Source organism: Brassica oleracea, chromosome C9 (assembly GCF_000695525.1).
Source record: "Brassica oleracea var. oleracea cultivar TO1000 chromosome C9, BOL, whole genome shotgun sequence".
NCBI lineage: Eukaryota > Viridiplantae > Streptophyta > Magnoliopsida > Brassicales > Brassicaceae > Brassica > Brassica oleracea.
Genome location: NC_027756.1, coordinates 28,077,186 through 28,093,476, shown reverse-complemented (window position 1 = coordinate 28,093,476; position 16,291 = coordinate 28,077,186). Strand labels below are relative to the sequence as shown.

Here is a 16,291-nt window from a genome sequence, read left to right as displayed (position 1 = left end):
AGGATACGCTTACTTGTAATCTAATCCATCACAACTCACACTTAACCTCAATAGTTCCTCGTATGCATCTCTATAAATGGTTATATAAAATCTCGTCATATATGTGTTGTGTGTAGTGTCATTGGATCAGCGATTTTGAGCTTTGGATTATACATTGTGATTTGGGGAAAAGAAAAAGAGGATTCAACTAGAACTGTAGCAGTCTCTAAAAAGTCACCGTTGTTGGTTAACACACACCTTATAAGATCAAGCCTCATCATTAAGATGTGACTGATGAAAGTGGAGTACTTTTCAATGGATATGGAGCTATTAAAAGATATGGTCCGCAATATTTCTTACGTATACATGTATTTATTACATTATTTATTAACTTGTAGTATCATTTAGTACATACCTTGTAAAGAAGCCCGGCAACATAAGCTAAAATTGTTAGCATTTTAGTGTATATATATGGTTCCCTTGTTATTGTTCTTTACAATTTACTCTGAATAAATAAGCAAAGCCTTCTTCTACAACTTATGTGCAATCTAAGCTTAGCAGCCGCTAGTATGTATGTCTAGATGAAAATATCGACTTGAATTCATGGAAGCATAACCAGAGAATTTCACTCACTCCAGTCAGATATTGGTGAGGCATGAAACCTTATAACTAAGTTTGAGTACTGACTCTTACCTTAGCTCAAACTCAGTAAATAACATTGTTTCTTTGATACATCGTTGGGTTCATCTTTCTCCAAACATAAGGATTGCAACAAGTGATTAAATCACCATGAAAAAGGATAACTTGATAAGGAAGAAAAGAAAAATGAGAGAGATGATGACAAGTTGACAACTACAAAAAAATTACCTAATTCTAATTTTAATTAATCTAAAAATAAACCAGATTCGAAATTAATGTAAACCGGTCGAAATTGAACATTAAATTAAGTTTGGTTTACATAATTTAGATTTCCGTTAATAAATCTGCCATAACATAAATTAAAAAGTCTGCCACCCCATAAACAAAAAGTCAACTAACAATTTTAAGTCAAATATATAAATCTGCCGTAAGAAAATAAATCGAACATAATAAAATAAGTTGACCACAAAAACATATCATTTATAACAAATCTGTTACCTCAATCGACAGTCATATTCTTAAAATTCTTTTTCTATTCAAATTGGATAATTAACCCTGCCGTGGAAACAAATCTTACGTTTCTAAGAAAGTCTGACACCACTTTAACGGTAATTTTTTTTTAATACATATTTTATAAACAGACTTATTATTTGACAAATTTATTTTTTTGAGAATAAATCTACCATCGATCAAAAGTTAAGGGTATTTTGGTAATGTTTTTTTATAACTATGGACAAGGGCAATTTCGACCAGAAAAATATTTTAATAATTTTCAAAAAAAAAAAAAGTCATTCTAATAATAACACAACTAATTTTTGTCATTTAAGTAAACTTTCCGGCACCATAAATTACTTATAATGACTCAAATAATACATGTAATGACTAGAATAACCCATAAACTTTTATCATTGCTAGACTAATTTTAGGGCGAAAGAAAGTACCGAAAACCCATCGATGCTCGTCTAGAAGTTTTAGAAGGAGCACTACTAAAAAATCCCTAAAATTTCTCTCAACTCGAGCTTTCTGATTTTTCGAAGGTGCGAACAGAGTCCTCAATGTTGGTGCGCATTGACCCTAATGGCTCTTGATTTGTGTGCGCTTGAGTCTCGCAGCAACCGTGAAGATTTGTCTATGGGTACTGTTTTTGCATCACGTGTATACGCTCACTCACTTCGTTCGTTGTGCTGCTGATGGAAGCGCTTTTAAGAAATGGTAATATTTTTGATTCATCGATTTGAGTTTTCTTAGGGTTCAAACTAGATTCGTCATTCTCTGTTTTGGCTTTAATCTTAGTGAGGGATGTGGTGTTATTATGATAGTGATTGCTCTATTTGATATGCACGTGTGCGGAGAGAAACGAAGGGAAGTGAAGAGATTCAACTTGAAGATGAACCCATATCACCCTTTGTCTTCTTCTTTTAGGAGAAGCTACGTTGAGAACAAGGAGGAAGCTTGAAGAATATGTTTCATTCTTTGGAAGAACATGTCAGGAGAGGAGGAGAGGTATCAGCGTTTCACAATCACTCAGCTCATATATTAATTTCACAAAATCCTCCTATCTAATTTCCTCGTTAGCTTCAGGTAATTCACTACCTTGATCATTATCCACTTCAAATAACCAATTCTCTCTTTCAAATCTTCACTTTCCGCAGACGAAAATAATAATGTGATCCATGTTTCTCCAAGCAATAAGGATTGTAACAAGTGATAAAACCACCATGAAAGGGAATAACTTGATAAGGAAGAAAATATGGATGAAAGAGATGACGACAGTTACCAAAAATTACCTAATTCTGATCTTAATTAACCTAAAAATAAACAAGTTTCAAAATTAATATAACCAAGGTCGAAATTGAACATTAAACTAAGTTTAGTTGACATTAACCCAGATTTTCGTCAATAAATCTGCCACATCATAAACTAAAAAGTTTACGACTACATAAAATAAAAAATCTGCCAACTATTTTAAGTCAGATATATAAATTTGCCATAGAAAATAAGTCGGCCATAAGAAATTAAGTCGGTACATAAGAAAATAAGTCGGTCACAAAAGTCTACCACTTATAACAAATCTGCTACCTTATTCGTGTTTTCCATTCAAATCGGACAATTAACTCTGTCGTACAAACAAATCTCACGGTTTTAGGAAAGGTTGACACCACTTTAATAGTAGATTTATTTTTCTAAACAGAATTTCTAAACATATTACTTAATAGATTCATTTTTTAAAAATAAATATGTCGACAACCAGCGGCTAAGAATACTTTATTAATGTTTTTATGTTATAACTATGGGTAAGAGAAATTTTGAACAGAAAAATATTCTAATAATTATCGATAAATATGAATCATTTTAATAATAACACAATAAATTTGAGTAATTTTAGTAAACTTTCCTAATTTTTTTAGTCACATTTTTTTTATGAAGTTACACTAGAAAACTCATCTCTTCTTTAATTTATCTTCCCTTCTTGTATGGGAAAACAGAAACTGAGACAGAATAAGATTTGAATAAGAAGGCGGTAGAGAATAAGAACAAAATCGGAAGGGATGTATGGATCACTACGGAAAATATAATCTGTCCTTCAGCTTTTTTTGGTTACCATTCAGAAGATAATAGTATCAGCTAGACGTCAATGCTCAAGAATTTTCTCGAAAAATGAGGAGACATTGAATAAAATTTTAATGGGATTAAGAAGAATTGAGTGATAAAATCCTTATCATACTATCTTCTAAATGAGTTTATCTTCATCCTTTAAATTTCCCTTTGACTTTATCGACCATAAAATATTTAAGAGACTAATAGTCAACAATTTGATTGTTTTTTATAAGCAAATTTAAAAAGACTTGCGTCAATTTAATAAGACTAAAAGCCTTGAACGTTAAAGAGAAGGTTATTGTTGAGTTATATGCATAATCATAAGGCAAAAGCAAAAATTAATGTGTTGATGTTGAGTTGTATGCATAATCATTTTAAGAGTATGGAAAGAAAAAGTAAGTTGTTGATGTTGAGGTTTATGCAAAAAAACTCAACTTTTTAGTTTCGTCGGTGGGAACTTGATTTAAATTTCATAAACAACAAGGGAAAACTGCCAAGAAGCAAAGGAAAAAAGAAAAAGAAAATCGTTTAAATCTGTTCAGAGCGTTTTCCTCCTCCTTCACAATTTTCCTATTGAGTGAACTTCAAGGCAAGAAAACAGAGGGAGAACACAATGACCAGTTTGTTTCCATCAACGAAAAATCATATCTCCTATAGAATCATATGGATGATCTTTGTGATCCCTTCTTGTGTTTACTCGGCTAGTGTGGAGCTTCACAGACTCTGCAGTGCCCCGTTTAGCTGCGGTAATCAAGAAGGTCTTTTCTACCCTTTCTGGATATCTGGCAGAGAAGCATGTGGCCACCCCGACTTCAAACTCAACTGTAGTGGAGGATTTGCGGAGTTTAACATCTCCTCCGCAAAGTTCATAATCTTAGAGGCAAACTCTACCTCTCGTGTCGTAAGACTCGCTAGATCGGATTATACAGGCGATCTCTGTCCACCATACCCGCTAAACTCGCCGTTGTTCAACGAATACGTCCTTCCATTAGCTACTGGCACCGAGATGATGACGATATACTACGGATGCCCGGAGGTTTCGCAAACTGACTCTACTTACCTTGGTGACCTCGATTGTGAAGATGACGATGATGATGATGAGAAAAGTTACTATGTGTCGAGAAACCGATCGTCTCTTGCACTTGGTGAGATTTGCAAACGTCACGTCAGCATTCCCGCAGATGGAACGTCTCTGAACACACTGCAAAGCGTTCCAACTCTAGGTAGTCTAAAGAAGGTTATCGCGGATGGTTTCAAGCTTGGAGCTAACAGAGAATGTTGGGCGTGCGAATATTCTAAGGGTGCTTGTGGATATAATCAGAGCTCAAATGGATTCGTCTGCTATTGTATTGACGGGCATCAAAATGTTACTTGCGGTTCTTCAAGCTGGAGTAAGGTTTCTTCTTTATTTATTCTAAAAGAACCACCGATTATCCGTTCTCTAAATCTCATATCCGCTGACCTTTTGATTGGATCTTCAACAGGGAATACTTTTACTTTCTGATCTCACTATAGTCTATATACAAAATATTTCGTTTCTAGAAAGATTCAATATTCCATATTTAGTTTGAACTAACATTTTTCTTTTGCCATACCATAGATAAAGGCCTCTCTACTGTAGCAAAAGCAGGTACCTACACGTTTCCTCTTCTTTCAAGAAACATGAGTTTGATTACTATATACACACAAGAAAACCCTAGTCTTATTATGCAAGCCTTGTCCTTTTTTCCCTCTAGTTTCTGATATTTATTTACGGAAACTCCCTTGCGTTACAAGTATCATGTTTTTAGTTTGTAGCAAGATACATAATCCTCTCTTAAAAGTTTACTTGTTGATGCAGGCCTCTCAACAGGAAAGAAAGCAGGTAATTCATTTGCTTCACCTAATTAGATTACCATATACGAAAACATCAATATCATATCTTAATATGAAAGCCTGTTTTTTCGTCTCTAGGAATCGGAACTGCTTTAGGTTTGGTGGGAATCATTCTTATAGCCGGAGGTTTGTTCTGTACGTTCAAACGGAGAAAGAAAACACAGGCAGCTGAATACATTAGCAAAGACTTGGTCATCACGTCTTCGAGTAAGGAAGCATCAAACAATCCAACTTCCACAACAGTTTCATACACCGATCTCCCTCTTCTCCCCTCAGTTTCTAGCACTGCAAACAGAAGCGTCTTCTTTGGAGTTCAAGTCTTCAGCTACGAAGAACTCGAGGAAGCCACTCAAAATTTCTCTAGAGAACTCGGAGATGGCGGATTCGGTACAGTCTACTACGGTAAGAACCACTCTCTTCTCAATCTCCTCGAGAAGAAGCGTTGAGTTTTGATTCAAGAATCTTTGGCAATTTTCTGAAAGGCGTGCTCAAGGATGGACGAGCCGTAGCAGTGAAACGACTATACGAAAGATCGCTAAAACACGTCGAACAGTTCAAGAACGAGGTCGAGATCTTGAAATCGTTGAAGCATCCGAATCTTGTGATTCTCTACGGATGCACATCGAGACATAGCAAAGAGCTTTTACTTGTCTACGAGTATATCTCAAACGGAACCCTCGCAGATCATCTCCACGGAGATCGCGCTGAATCTCGTCCTCTTTGCTGGTCAGTTCGTCTAAACGTTGCGATCGAAACCGCAAGCGGTTTAGCATTTCTCCACGCATCCGGTAAAATACAAAACATAACAGATTACTTGACCATCAAGTTAGGTGTAACGAGAGTTCCGTTGCAGGGATCATACATAGGGATGTGAAGACAACAAACATTCTCCTGGACGAGAACTACACGGTGAAAGTAGCTGACTTCGGCCTCTCTCGGTTGTTTCCGATGGATCAAACTCACGTCTCCACCGCGCCGCAAGGTACTCCGGGCTATGTAGATCCGGAGTACTTCCAATGTTACCGTCTAAACGAGAAGAGCGACGTTTACAGCTTCGGGGTCGTGCTAGTAGAGCTCATCTCTTCCAAAGAAGCTGTAGACATCACCAGGCAAAGCCACGACGTCAACCTCGCGAAAATGGCTGTTGCCAAAATCCAGAGCAACGCGTTGCACGAGCTCGTTGATCCGATCCTGGGATTCGAGAAGGATCCAGAGGTGAGGAGGAAGATGATGTCGGTGGCTGAGCTTGCGTTTCGATGTTTGCAGCACGAGAGGGAAATGAGGCCGACGATGGATGAGATCCTGAAGATCTTGCGAGGGATTAAGGAGGAGCAGATCGGCCAGGATGTGGTGGATATTGGCGGGGTTGATGTTGGATTGCTCAGACTTAGTGTTCCTCCGCCGATATCGCCTGAAACTGATACGTGGACGAGCAAGAGCAGTTCAGAGGATATGGACGCTATTCCTTTTTGACAAGTTATTATTACGGCTTGTAAGTGAGTTTTTAATTTATAATTTCATGTAATATCCTTATCTATGTGTGATTACGTTTTTTGCTACCAATTAAAATGGTGATGCTAATACGTCTATACTCCTACTATCGTAGGTCTTATTTTTCATGTATGTGCAATGTAAGAAAAAACAACATATAACATATGTAATTGGTAATGCTGATTCAGTTAAAGTTCGGATATTCGTTTGTCCCAGTTAGTTTCTAGTGTCTCTGCTGTGAGTCTTGTGACACCTTACAATTCTAAATGTCTAACTACAATTCTAATAGTAACGATATTTCTATTACATTTATTCTTGGATTCACCCGACCAATAGGATTTTGTTATTTTATATTAAATATTTTTTAAAAAAAGAGACAAAATATTGTTAAATTATATTATGTTTTTAAAATAAAAAGATAAACAAATAGTAGTAGTTACAAAAAAAAAATATTTAAAAAATATTTTTAACGGTGTCATCAAAATGCAGGAGACACCGCCCAAATCTCAGTTTTGACACCAGAGGCCCACACAGCAATTGAAGTCATGAAGCCCAAGAAGACTTACGATCAAGCTGTAGCGTGCTCCCAACGTTCAGAAACAAAAAGCCAAGACAGTGCAGCAAGCTGTATGTACGGTAAAGCAAGGCAGGCTCTTACCAGACCGTTTTGAAATACTCTTGTCATTATGTGAAGAATAAAGTGTAGTGAGACAGCTGTGTAGATAAGGCAGAGAGAAAATCTAGATTGTTCCTAGCTCTCTGTATAAGCTCATGTATCCTCTCTCTGTATGTCTAACCTTGAATTTATAAAAGAGAAAGTTCAGTATTTACGTTCCCTTTCACACAAAACACTAAACCTTAAACACTAAATCATAATCTCTAAACTTTTGGATAAATCCTAAACCCTTAGTAAATCTTAAATCTTTGGATAAATCGTAAATTCTAAATCTAAAACACTAAACACTAAAACACTCAAGGGTTTAGGATTTAGGGTTTAGTGTTTAGTGTTTAGTGTTTTAGTGTTTTTTATTTAGAGTTTATGATTTATCCAAAGGTTTAAGGTTTATCCAAAGGATTAGAATTTATCCAAGGGTTTAAGGTTTATCCAAGAGTTTAAAGTTTATCCAAGGGTTTATAGGGATTAGGATTTAGGGTTTAGTATTTTGCTGACGACGTTAAAAATATTTTTTTTTAAACTCTTTTTTTGTAACTACTATTATTTTTATTTTTATTTTTTTACTTTTTATATTTTAAAAACATAATATAATTTGACAATATTTTGTTTCCTTTTCTAAAAAATATTGAATATGAAATAACGAAATTATATTGGTTGGTGAACCCAAAAAATAACTCTTTCTATTAACCTATGAAACAAAATCTTCATGCATGAGTTTCAAAAAAAAAATGAAACTTAAGTATGTGCATAAAATAAATTAACTATTTACATGAAATTATCTTTTTGTCGATTTTGAAACACTTTATAATAGTTATGATAATATGTTCTTACATTTTGAAAGAAAATATAAGTTGATATTGGGTAGCCACAACTCTTTTAACTCACAGTTATCTTTTCAAAACTAAAACGTATATTAATTTTGATACACTATATCTCTAATGCATCATAAGCCAGTCGAATATTATTAAATTAAATATAATCATTTATAAGCATACTTTTCTTATTCCATTTCCTGGAATATGGTTTTCACAAAACATACATAAGTGATAATATTTTTTCAATATCAGTGATGAATACTTTAGAATTGAGACTGAAAAATACGAAGCGTGCATTATATACTGGCTTGGAATGAGAGGAACAAATGACATCTATGAATGAGGTAATCGTTTAACTATCCACTACATGAGAAAATAAAGTTTTGTTAGATTGAGTACTTTGACTTCAAAAAAGTGTGTCAAATGGGACTAACGATGTAGTTTTTCTCAAAGGAAAAGCAGCAAAACCAAACTAAAAAATTACATTTAACGTTAAGCTAAAACAATTCGAGCATTAATTAAAGGGAAGTAAAAAATGGAATCATCAGTAGTTGCATCACAAACATAAATTTTTAGGTATTTAATTTTTCCTTGTCAAATATATAGCAAATCACAAGTCCTCTTCCATTGGAACTTGGGCCATGTCAAACCAGTCTTCTTTGATAGGCTAGTTGTTGATCATAGAAGCTGAATTTGAATGTCCTCCATTTCTCCGCGGTTTCTGCTAGTCATAAGACAATATCAGGAGTAATCTGCATTAATGTTAATACAATTTGCATTAAGAGTAATCTGCATTAGTGTTAAAAAAAATGTTAATACAATTTAAATAAAAACGAGAGGAAAATAATTTGATTAGACAAAGGGTAAGTGGTCATACTAGTTCGTGATTTTGCTTCTCAAGTAGACTTGTGAGACTCTTTTTATCTTCCTTTCTTAGTTCGTGACTATACCTGCAATAGCAGATCGGTCAAGACTTAATATGAGGTAAAAAGCCGAGTTACTGTGCCTAATATGAACAACACTTCTGTTTTTCTTCTTTACCGTTGCACAAAGGCGAGAAGAGTTTGGTACCAAATGACCGGCATAACTTTGGTCTCCCTACGAAATCTCAAGAAGTGAGCAGCTACCGCATCAATGGCCAGATGCGGCAGCGCATATTTCTTCTCCGAAATAGTTTTCATGAAGTAACTGCACACCCACAAACAAAAACGCAGTGTAACCGAAGAAGGGCACTAGATACCTACATATGTAGGGGTAAGCTATTAGCCTGCATTTACCTTCTTGTGCTAAGAAACTCCATCTCCGCCAAACAAACCAAGGCGGCACTGCAGTTCATGCACAAGAAATACATTTGTTTTGTGTGCTCAATAATTTGGCAAAAGTTTCAGAAAGATAAAGGCAAACAAATCCTTGTTACCTTGAAAAATTCAGGAATAGAAAACTTCTGTATAATGCTCCCTATAATTACAGCTTATGGGATGGTGCTTGTTCAAGACTTAAAAAAATTATATAAGTTACTTAGAGAAAAGTAGATCAAAAGAAAGGATTAAACAAAAAAAACACACACACACCTTACAGAGGGGAAGTATTATTCCACAGTAGAATCCTTTGGGCCTGAAAAGTGCTTTTTCAGAGATTGGTAAAGACAAAAATGTAGCTTTTTGTGGATTCTGATATCCTCTCTCATCCTAGGAAGAAGAAAAATCTCATAGAAAGCGGCCAGCTTTGCTGCTGGAGGCAAACATGTTTGTAGCCTTGTACATGGCGTTAGGTGACCAACTCTCTGGTTCAGTCAATTTCAATAGACTTTCCCAATTTCCCAGTCTAATTACATGGTTAAGTGCTTTCGACATTTTCTCGTGTCTGCACTCATAAACTCCCCCACTCTGCAATGGTGACAAAACTAAAAACTCAGTGCAATTTGCAAATGTGGGTAAAAAGAGAGCATTACTTTGGATAGTAGTTAGTTTCTGAAACACAAGCTGAGCCTGTAGCAGCAACATCTTTATCTTCAAGTTGGTTGGTAGAAGTAGTAATGCATCCGAGACACGTTCTGCTATTGAAGCCCCTTCCTTGTGAAAACAAGGCATCTAGTAATAAGTTTTCTTCTTTCTCGCTACATGCCATATCTTTGTAATCAAGCTGGATCTCGAACACATCAACATCATCATCAAGAACTTCTTCCACCTCATACAATGACTGTTGGGAGAAGGCGCTCATTGGGGCATTTTCTTCATCCTCGACTTCCTTTTGCTGCTCGTAGGCTTCCTTGAGGATCTTCTCTGTTAGCTGAACTGTTGGAGTTGAAGTAGCCGTTGGAGTCTTTCACGTTTGAGTCTTAAGTTTGAATTGGTCTTTAGTTTGTTTGAGTCAGTAACTAACCGAATGTTGTGGTCAAGTATCTTAGTGGTTTAGTTGTTTAGTTGCTTAAATCTAGGATCGCACTTTGTTTCAATTGTAAGGCTTTATATAGCCATTTCCTTTATCAATAGAAGTCGTACAATTTCAGAGTCAAGAAACATAGCAAATTGATCTTACAAAGTGGTATCAGAGCTCTGTTCTTAAGAGAAAAGTCGTAGCTAAAAAACCCAAGTGAAAGATGGGAGATGACAAGATGAAGTTGCCGCAGTTTGATGGCCATTGGGACCATTGGAGTGAGGTCATGGAAAATTTCTTTAGAGCCAGAGGTTTATGGAGTCTGATCGAGAGTGGAGTTGAAGAACCCCCAATCATAACGGTTCTGTCAGCAGAGGAGAGCGTTCAGCTCGAAACCATGAGGACAAATGATCACAAGGTGAAGAACTATTTGTACCAGAGCATCGACCGTGTGACATTTGAGCAGATTTTGGACAGGAGGACGTCCAAGATCATATGGGATTCAATGAAGACAAAGTTTGGTGGTAATGCTCAAGTGAAGAGATCATTGCTACAGAAGTTGAGAAGGGATTTTGAGGTCTTGGAGATGAAGGAACATGAGAGTGTTGAAGAATACTTCACTCGTGTGCAAGCTATCACCAACCAAATGAGGAGCAATGGAGAGACCATGACTGACTCAGAGGTGGTTGAGAAGATTCTCAGAACTCTCAACGAGAAGTTCATGTACGTGGTGGTGTCAATTGAAGAATCCAAAGACACTGAGACCATCACGCTGGATGAGCTGCAGAGTTCCTTGGTGGTTCATGAACAGAAGTTCAAGAAGAGTGAGAAAGGTGATGATCAAGTTCTGAAAGTCACATATGGAAGAGAAATGGGATCCAGAGGTAGAGGCTTCTCAGGAAGAAGTAGAGGACGAGGTCGAGGTAGGACCTCTTTCAACAAAAGCACAGTGGAGTGTTACAAGTGTCATAAGCTTGGTCACTTCCAGAATGAGTGTCCAAAGTGGGATGGGGAAGCAAATTATGCAGATCTTGATGATGAAGAGATGCTGTTAATGGCTTATGTTGAGGATGAAGCGATCGAAGCTGATGGAGCAAACAATCTCATGATGACACACTGTGAGAAGCAAGAAAATATAAGGAAGAGAGCATGGTTCTTGGACTCGGGCTGTTCAAACCACATGAGTGGTGACAAGGAGCTGTTTTCAACAATGGATGAGAGGTTCAAGCACTCAGTCAAGTTGGGAAACAACAAGAGAATGGAAGTCATTTGAAAGGGAAATGTGAAGCTCGTGCTGAATGGTGCATCATATACGATAAGTGAGGTGTACTATGTTCCCGAACTCAAGAATAATCTACTGAGTCTCGGTCTACTTCAGGAGAAATGTCTAACAATCATGATACAGAGAGGAGCTTGCAAGGTCTATCATGAAGAGAAGGGGCTGATCACAGAGTGTAAAATGAGTACAAACAGGATGTTTGTCTTGTTTGATCAATCCAATGAAGCTGGCAGATGACAAAGATGCTTGCAGATAACATCTAAAGAAGCACCAAAGTTGTGGCATGAGCGGTATGGTCATCTTAGCCATGGAGGGATGAAGATACTTCAAAGCAAAGGCATGGTGTGTGGCCTTCCAAGCTTTGATATTCAGACGTTCACTTGTTCAGATTGCCTCATAGGCAAACAATCAAGGAGTGCTATTCCCAAAAGAAGTTCATGGAGAGCAAAAGAGGTACTTGAGCTCATACACTCTGACATATTCGGCCCTATTAGCCCTATCTCCACCAGCGGGAAAAGGTATCTTTTGTGCTTCATTGATGATCACAGTAGGAAAGCTTGGGTATACTTTCTCAAGAAGAAGTCAGAGGTGTTTAATCAGTTCAAGCTGTCCAAGAGCAAGGTTGAAACAGAGTCCGGGAAGAGCATCAAATGCTTAAGAACTGATAGAGGAGGGGAATACACTTCAACTGAGTTCGAAGACTACTGCAAAGAGAAGGGAATATGGAGGCAACTAACCACTGCCTACACGCCTCAACAGAATGGTATCACAGAGAGGAAGAACCATACTGTCATGAACATGGTGAGGTCAATGTTGTCTGCAAGAAAAGTTCCTAAGATCTTCTGGCCAGAGGCGGTAAACTGGACTTTCTATGTTCTAAACCGATGGCCGACTCATGCCGTGAAAGACAAGACACCGCAAGAGGCTTGGAATGGAGTCAAGCCAACAGTGGAACACTTTAGAGTATGGGGAAGCTTAGCTCACGCACACATTCCAGATGTAAAATGTGGTAAGCTCGATGGAAAGAGCACCACTTGTTTTCTGCTTGGTTTCTCGGAGGAGTCAAAGGGCTACAAGCTATACGATCCAAAGACAAAGAAGATCGTCATAAGTAGAGATGTTTTGTTTGAAGAGACAAAGGGATGGGACTGGAAAGGAGACAAAGATCACCAATCAAACGCCGAGCTGACATGGAGTGATGATGATGGAGTATGGGAAGAAAGTGATGAAGAGACCAGTGATGGAGAAACTCCAGGCGATGCACCAAATCAACCTGAACAGCCGGCTGAAGATACTGAAGAAGCTCAGATAGAGCCAGGTGTGGGATTCAGGGAAAGAAGAACACGAAGACTCCCACAATATCTGAGTGATTATGTCATTAGAGCTGGAGTCCCAACTGAAGAAGACGAAGTTAATATGGTCGAGATAAACTCATCGGATCCATTTACTTTTGAAGAAGCAAACAACAGCTTGAAGTGGAGAGAAGCCATGGATGAAGAGATACACTCAATAGAGAAGAACAAAACCTGGAGTCTGTGCTCTCTACCACATGGAGCTAAGTGTATTAGAGTGAAGTGGATCTACAAAACTAAGCTGAACGAGCTTGGTGAGATCAACAAACACAAGGCAAGATTAGTAGCCAAGGGCTATTCTCAGGAGCTTGGGATTGATTTCACAGAAGCTTATGCACCAGTGGCACGAATGGACACGATTAGGACCATCCTTGCAACCGCAGCACAGAGAGAATGGGTAATTTATCAGCTTGATGTGAAGTCAGCGTTCCTCCATGGAGTCCAACATGAAGACGTGTACATACAACAACCAAAAGGTTATGAAGTAGAAGGTGAAGAAGACAAGGTGTACAAGCTTCACAAGGCTCTATATGGACTGAGACAAGCTCCAAGAGCATGGTTTAGCCGGATTGAAGAGCATTTCATCAAGGAGGGATTTATGAAATCACCAAACGAGGAGACCCTTTTTCTGAAGGAAAACGATCAAGGTAACATTATGATTGTCAGTCTGTATGTGGATGATCTCATTTACACAGGAGATTATGAGTCTATGATGAAGGAGTTCAAGCTATCTATGCAACAAGAGTTCGACATGACCGATCTTGGAAGGATGAAGTACTTCTTGGGAATTGAAGTGTCTCAAACCACAACTGGTCTTCATGTCTCACAAGCCAAGTATGGTTTGGAGGTTCTGAGACGTTTTGATATGGAGGAGTGCAATCCAGTCAGCAATCCTATGGTTCCAGGAAGTAAACTCTGCATCGATGAAGGAGGAGAACCGGCTGATGAGACTCTCTACAAGCAGATTGTGGGAAGTCTCATGTACATCACAAACACGAGACCAGACCTTCAATATGCTGTAAGTATGCTAAGTCGTTACATGTCTAAGCCTATTATGTTGCATCTACAAGCTGCCAAGAGAGTCTTAAGGTATTTAAAGGGAACTATGGTCTTTGGGATATGGTACAAGAAGGGTGGAACTGGAGAAGTTCTGGTGTACACAGACAGTGATTTTGCTAGAGATGTTGACAGTAGAAAGAGCACCTCAGGGTATGTGTTTCTGTTGGATAATGCAGTTGTAGCTTGGTCTTCAAAGAAGCAACCGATCGTAACATTGTCTACCACGGAAGCAGAGTATGTAGCTGCATCAACGTGTGCGTGTCAGGCAATTTGGTTTGAAAGAATTCTAGAGGAGTTTGGATACGACACAATAGAAGGCATCATCATCCATTGCGACACCACCTCAACGATCAAGCTGTCCAAGAATCCAGGCTTTCACGGGAGGTGCAAGCACATAGGGGTGCGCTTTCATTTTCTCAGAGATTTGGTTAAGGAAGGAAGAGTGAGTCTCAAGCATTGTGGGTCACAAGAACAAGTTGCAGACATTTTCACAAAGCCATTGGGAAGAGAAGTGTTCAAGACATTGAGGAGTAAGCTTGGAGTGTGTTCCGCAGAGAGTAAGCTTAACTTTCACCAAGTTTAGCTTAAGGAGGGTTTGTTGGAGTTGAAGTAGTCGTTGGAGTCTTTCACGTTTGAGTCTTAAGTTTGAATTGGTTTTTAGTTTGTTTGAGTCAGTAACTGACCGAATGTTGTGGTCAAGTATCTTAGTGGTTTAGTTGCTTAAATCTAGGATCACACTTTTTTTTCAGTTGTAAAGCTTTATATAGCCATTTCGTTTATCAATAGAAGTCGTACAATTTCAGAATCAAGAAACATAGCAAATTGATCTTACATGAACAAATACAAACTATTAGAGAAATCAATTAACAAAACAAACATTCTGAAACTTCTCGTTCATCGGTGAGGCAGCAGCTACGGAGATGGCTTTAAAGTTCCTCTTTGTCACCATTGAAAACGGTGAAAGAAGAATCACGTCAGTGCTTTACAGCGCAGACCTATCATGTAATATAAATAAACCTAAGGACATCTCTGGTCTTAATTTATTTTTTACTCAAAAATAGAGCGAAATGGAGTAAAAAATAATACAGCCCAATTCTATATTTCACTTTTGCTCCATAAATAGAATAATCTATTTTTGTTTGTTTATTACTAGAGTTGGGTTGAAACAATTTTACTATATTTTCTCTTTTATTCTATTTTGGAGAAAAAAAATAAAATTTTACATTAAAAGTATTTAGATGGGTTTTGTGACACAGCAAAAAATAAAAATAAATGAAAAATAGTAAAGAGAAATTAGAAAAGTTCTTAAACACAGACTTTTAAAAACCAAATGAGAAATACTGCATATCGCTTGTTTATCAATCATTGGTCAGTTGTTCTTTATAAGTTTAATTTATAAAACATAACTAATTTAAATAAAAAATACTAATACTTTATTAATAAAAAACTCATATTAGCACTAGTGCTCTAATGAACCAGTTCGGTTCATAAACCAGTAAGTTTTCGTATTAAAAATGTATATTTTATTATGGTTATTCAATATCAGTTGGTTCTAAAAGTTTACCCTCTCTGTAATTTCTTGTGCATACAGTTTTAATAACTTAAGATGTTTAATTAAGTAAAATTAGTTGAAATAAAAATCCTTTAGATTTTAGGTCTGAATTAATAAAAAAGATGAAAATATTGGATACTAGAACAAATCCAGAGAAAACACTATGTGTCTCAATAGTCACCTACTATCAAAGGTAACCGTAAAACGAAACAATAACAATATTATAATTTGAGGTTATTTTTTATGATCAAAAGTAATTATTTTTTTAATGCTTGAAAATGAACAAAAATGTGAGCATAATGTTTGCCGTGGAAACACAAAAACACTAAAAATATCGGTAGGTTGTGCCGACATTTTTCAGACCAAAGGATATTACTTTACAGTAATAGGGTCTTTCGATTTGTGATGAAACTCGTGTTTTCTTGGTTTTTTCTAATTCATTATTTCTTTACAGTACTGTAAAGTAAAGTAAAGGATATTACTTTACAGTAGCTTGACTGCATCCGGAGAATGCGTACATGAATGGTGGCAGTTCATGACTGGCGGTTGCTTCTACTAACCGGTGTATATGCGATAATGGAAAACTGTCTTCGTGGCAGA

The 16,291-nt window shown here is 37.1% G+C and overlaps 1 protein-coding gene and 1 pseudogene across 1 annotated transcript; one reads left to right on the top strand and one right to left on the bottom strand.

Moving 5' to 3' along the window:
* The first annotated feature begins 3,775 nt into the window (after nucleotides 1-3,775).
* Nucleotides 3,776-6,564, top strand: LOC106314713 (probable serine/threonine-protein kinase At1g18390). The gene is made up of 6 exons (XM_013752543.1): nucleotides 3,776-4,607; nucleotides 4,817-4,846; nucleotides 5,057-5,080; nucleotides 5,170-5,493; nucleotides 5,574-5,879; nucleotides 5,945-6,564. The coding sequence occupies exons 1-6, from the start codon at nucleotides 3,830-3,832 to the stop codon at nucleotides 6,562-6,564; spliced, it is 2,082 nt and encodes a 693-aa protein (XP_013607997.1). The 5' UTR covers nucleotides 3,776-3,829.
* Nucleotides 6,565-8,587: 2,023 nt separating this feature from the next.
* On the bottom strand, nucleotides 8,588-15,088 carry LOC106317402 (annotated as a pseudogene).
* Between the last annotated feature and the right edge of the window lie 1,203 nt (nucleotides 15,089-16,291).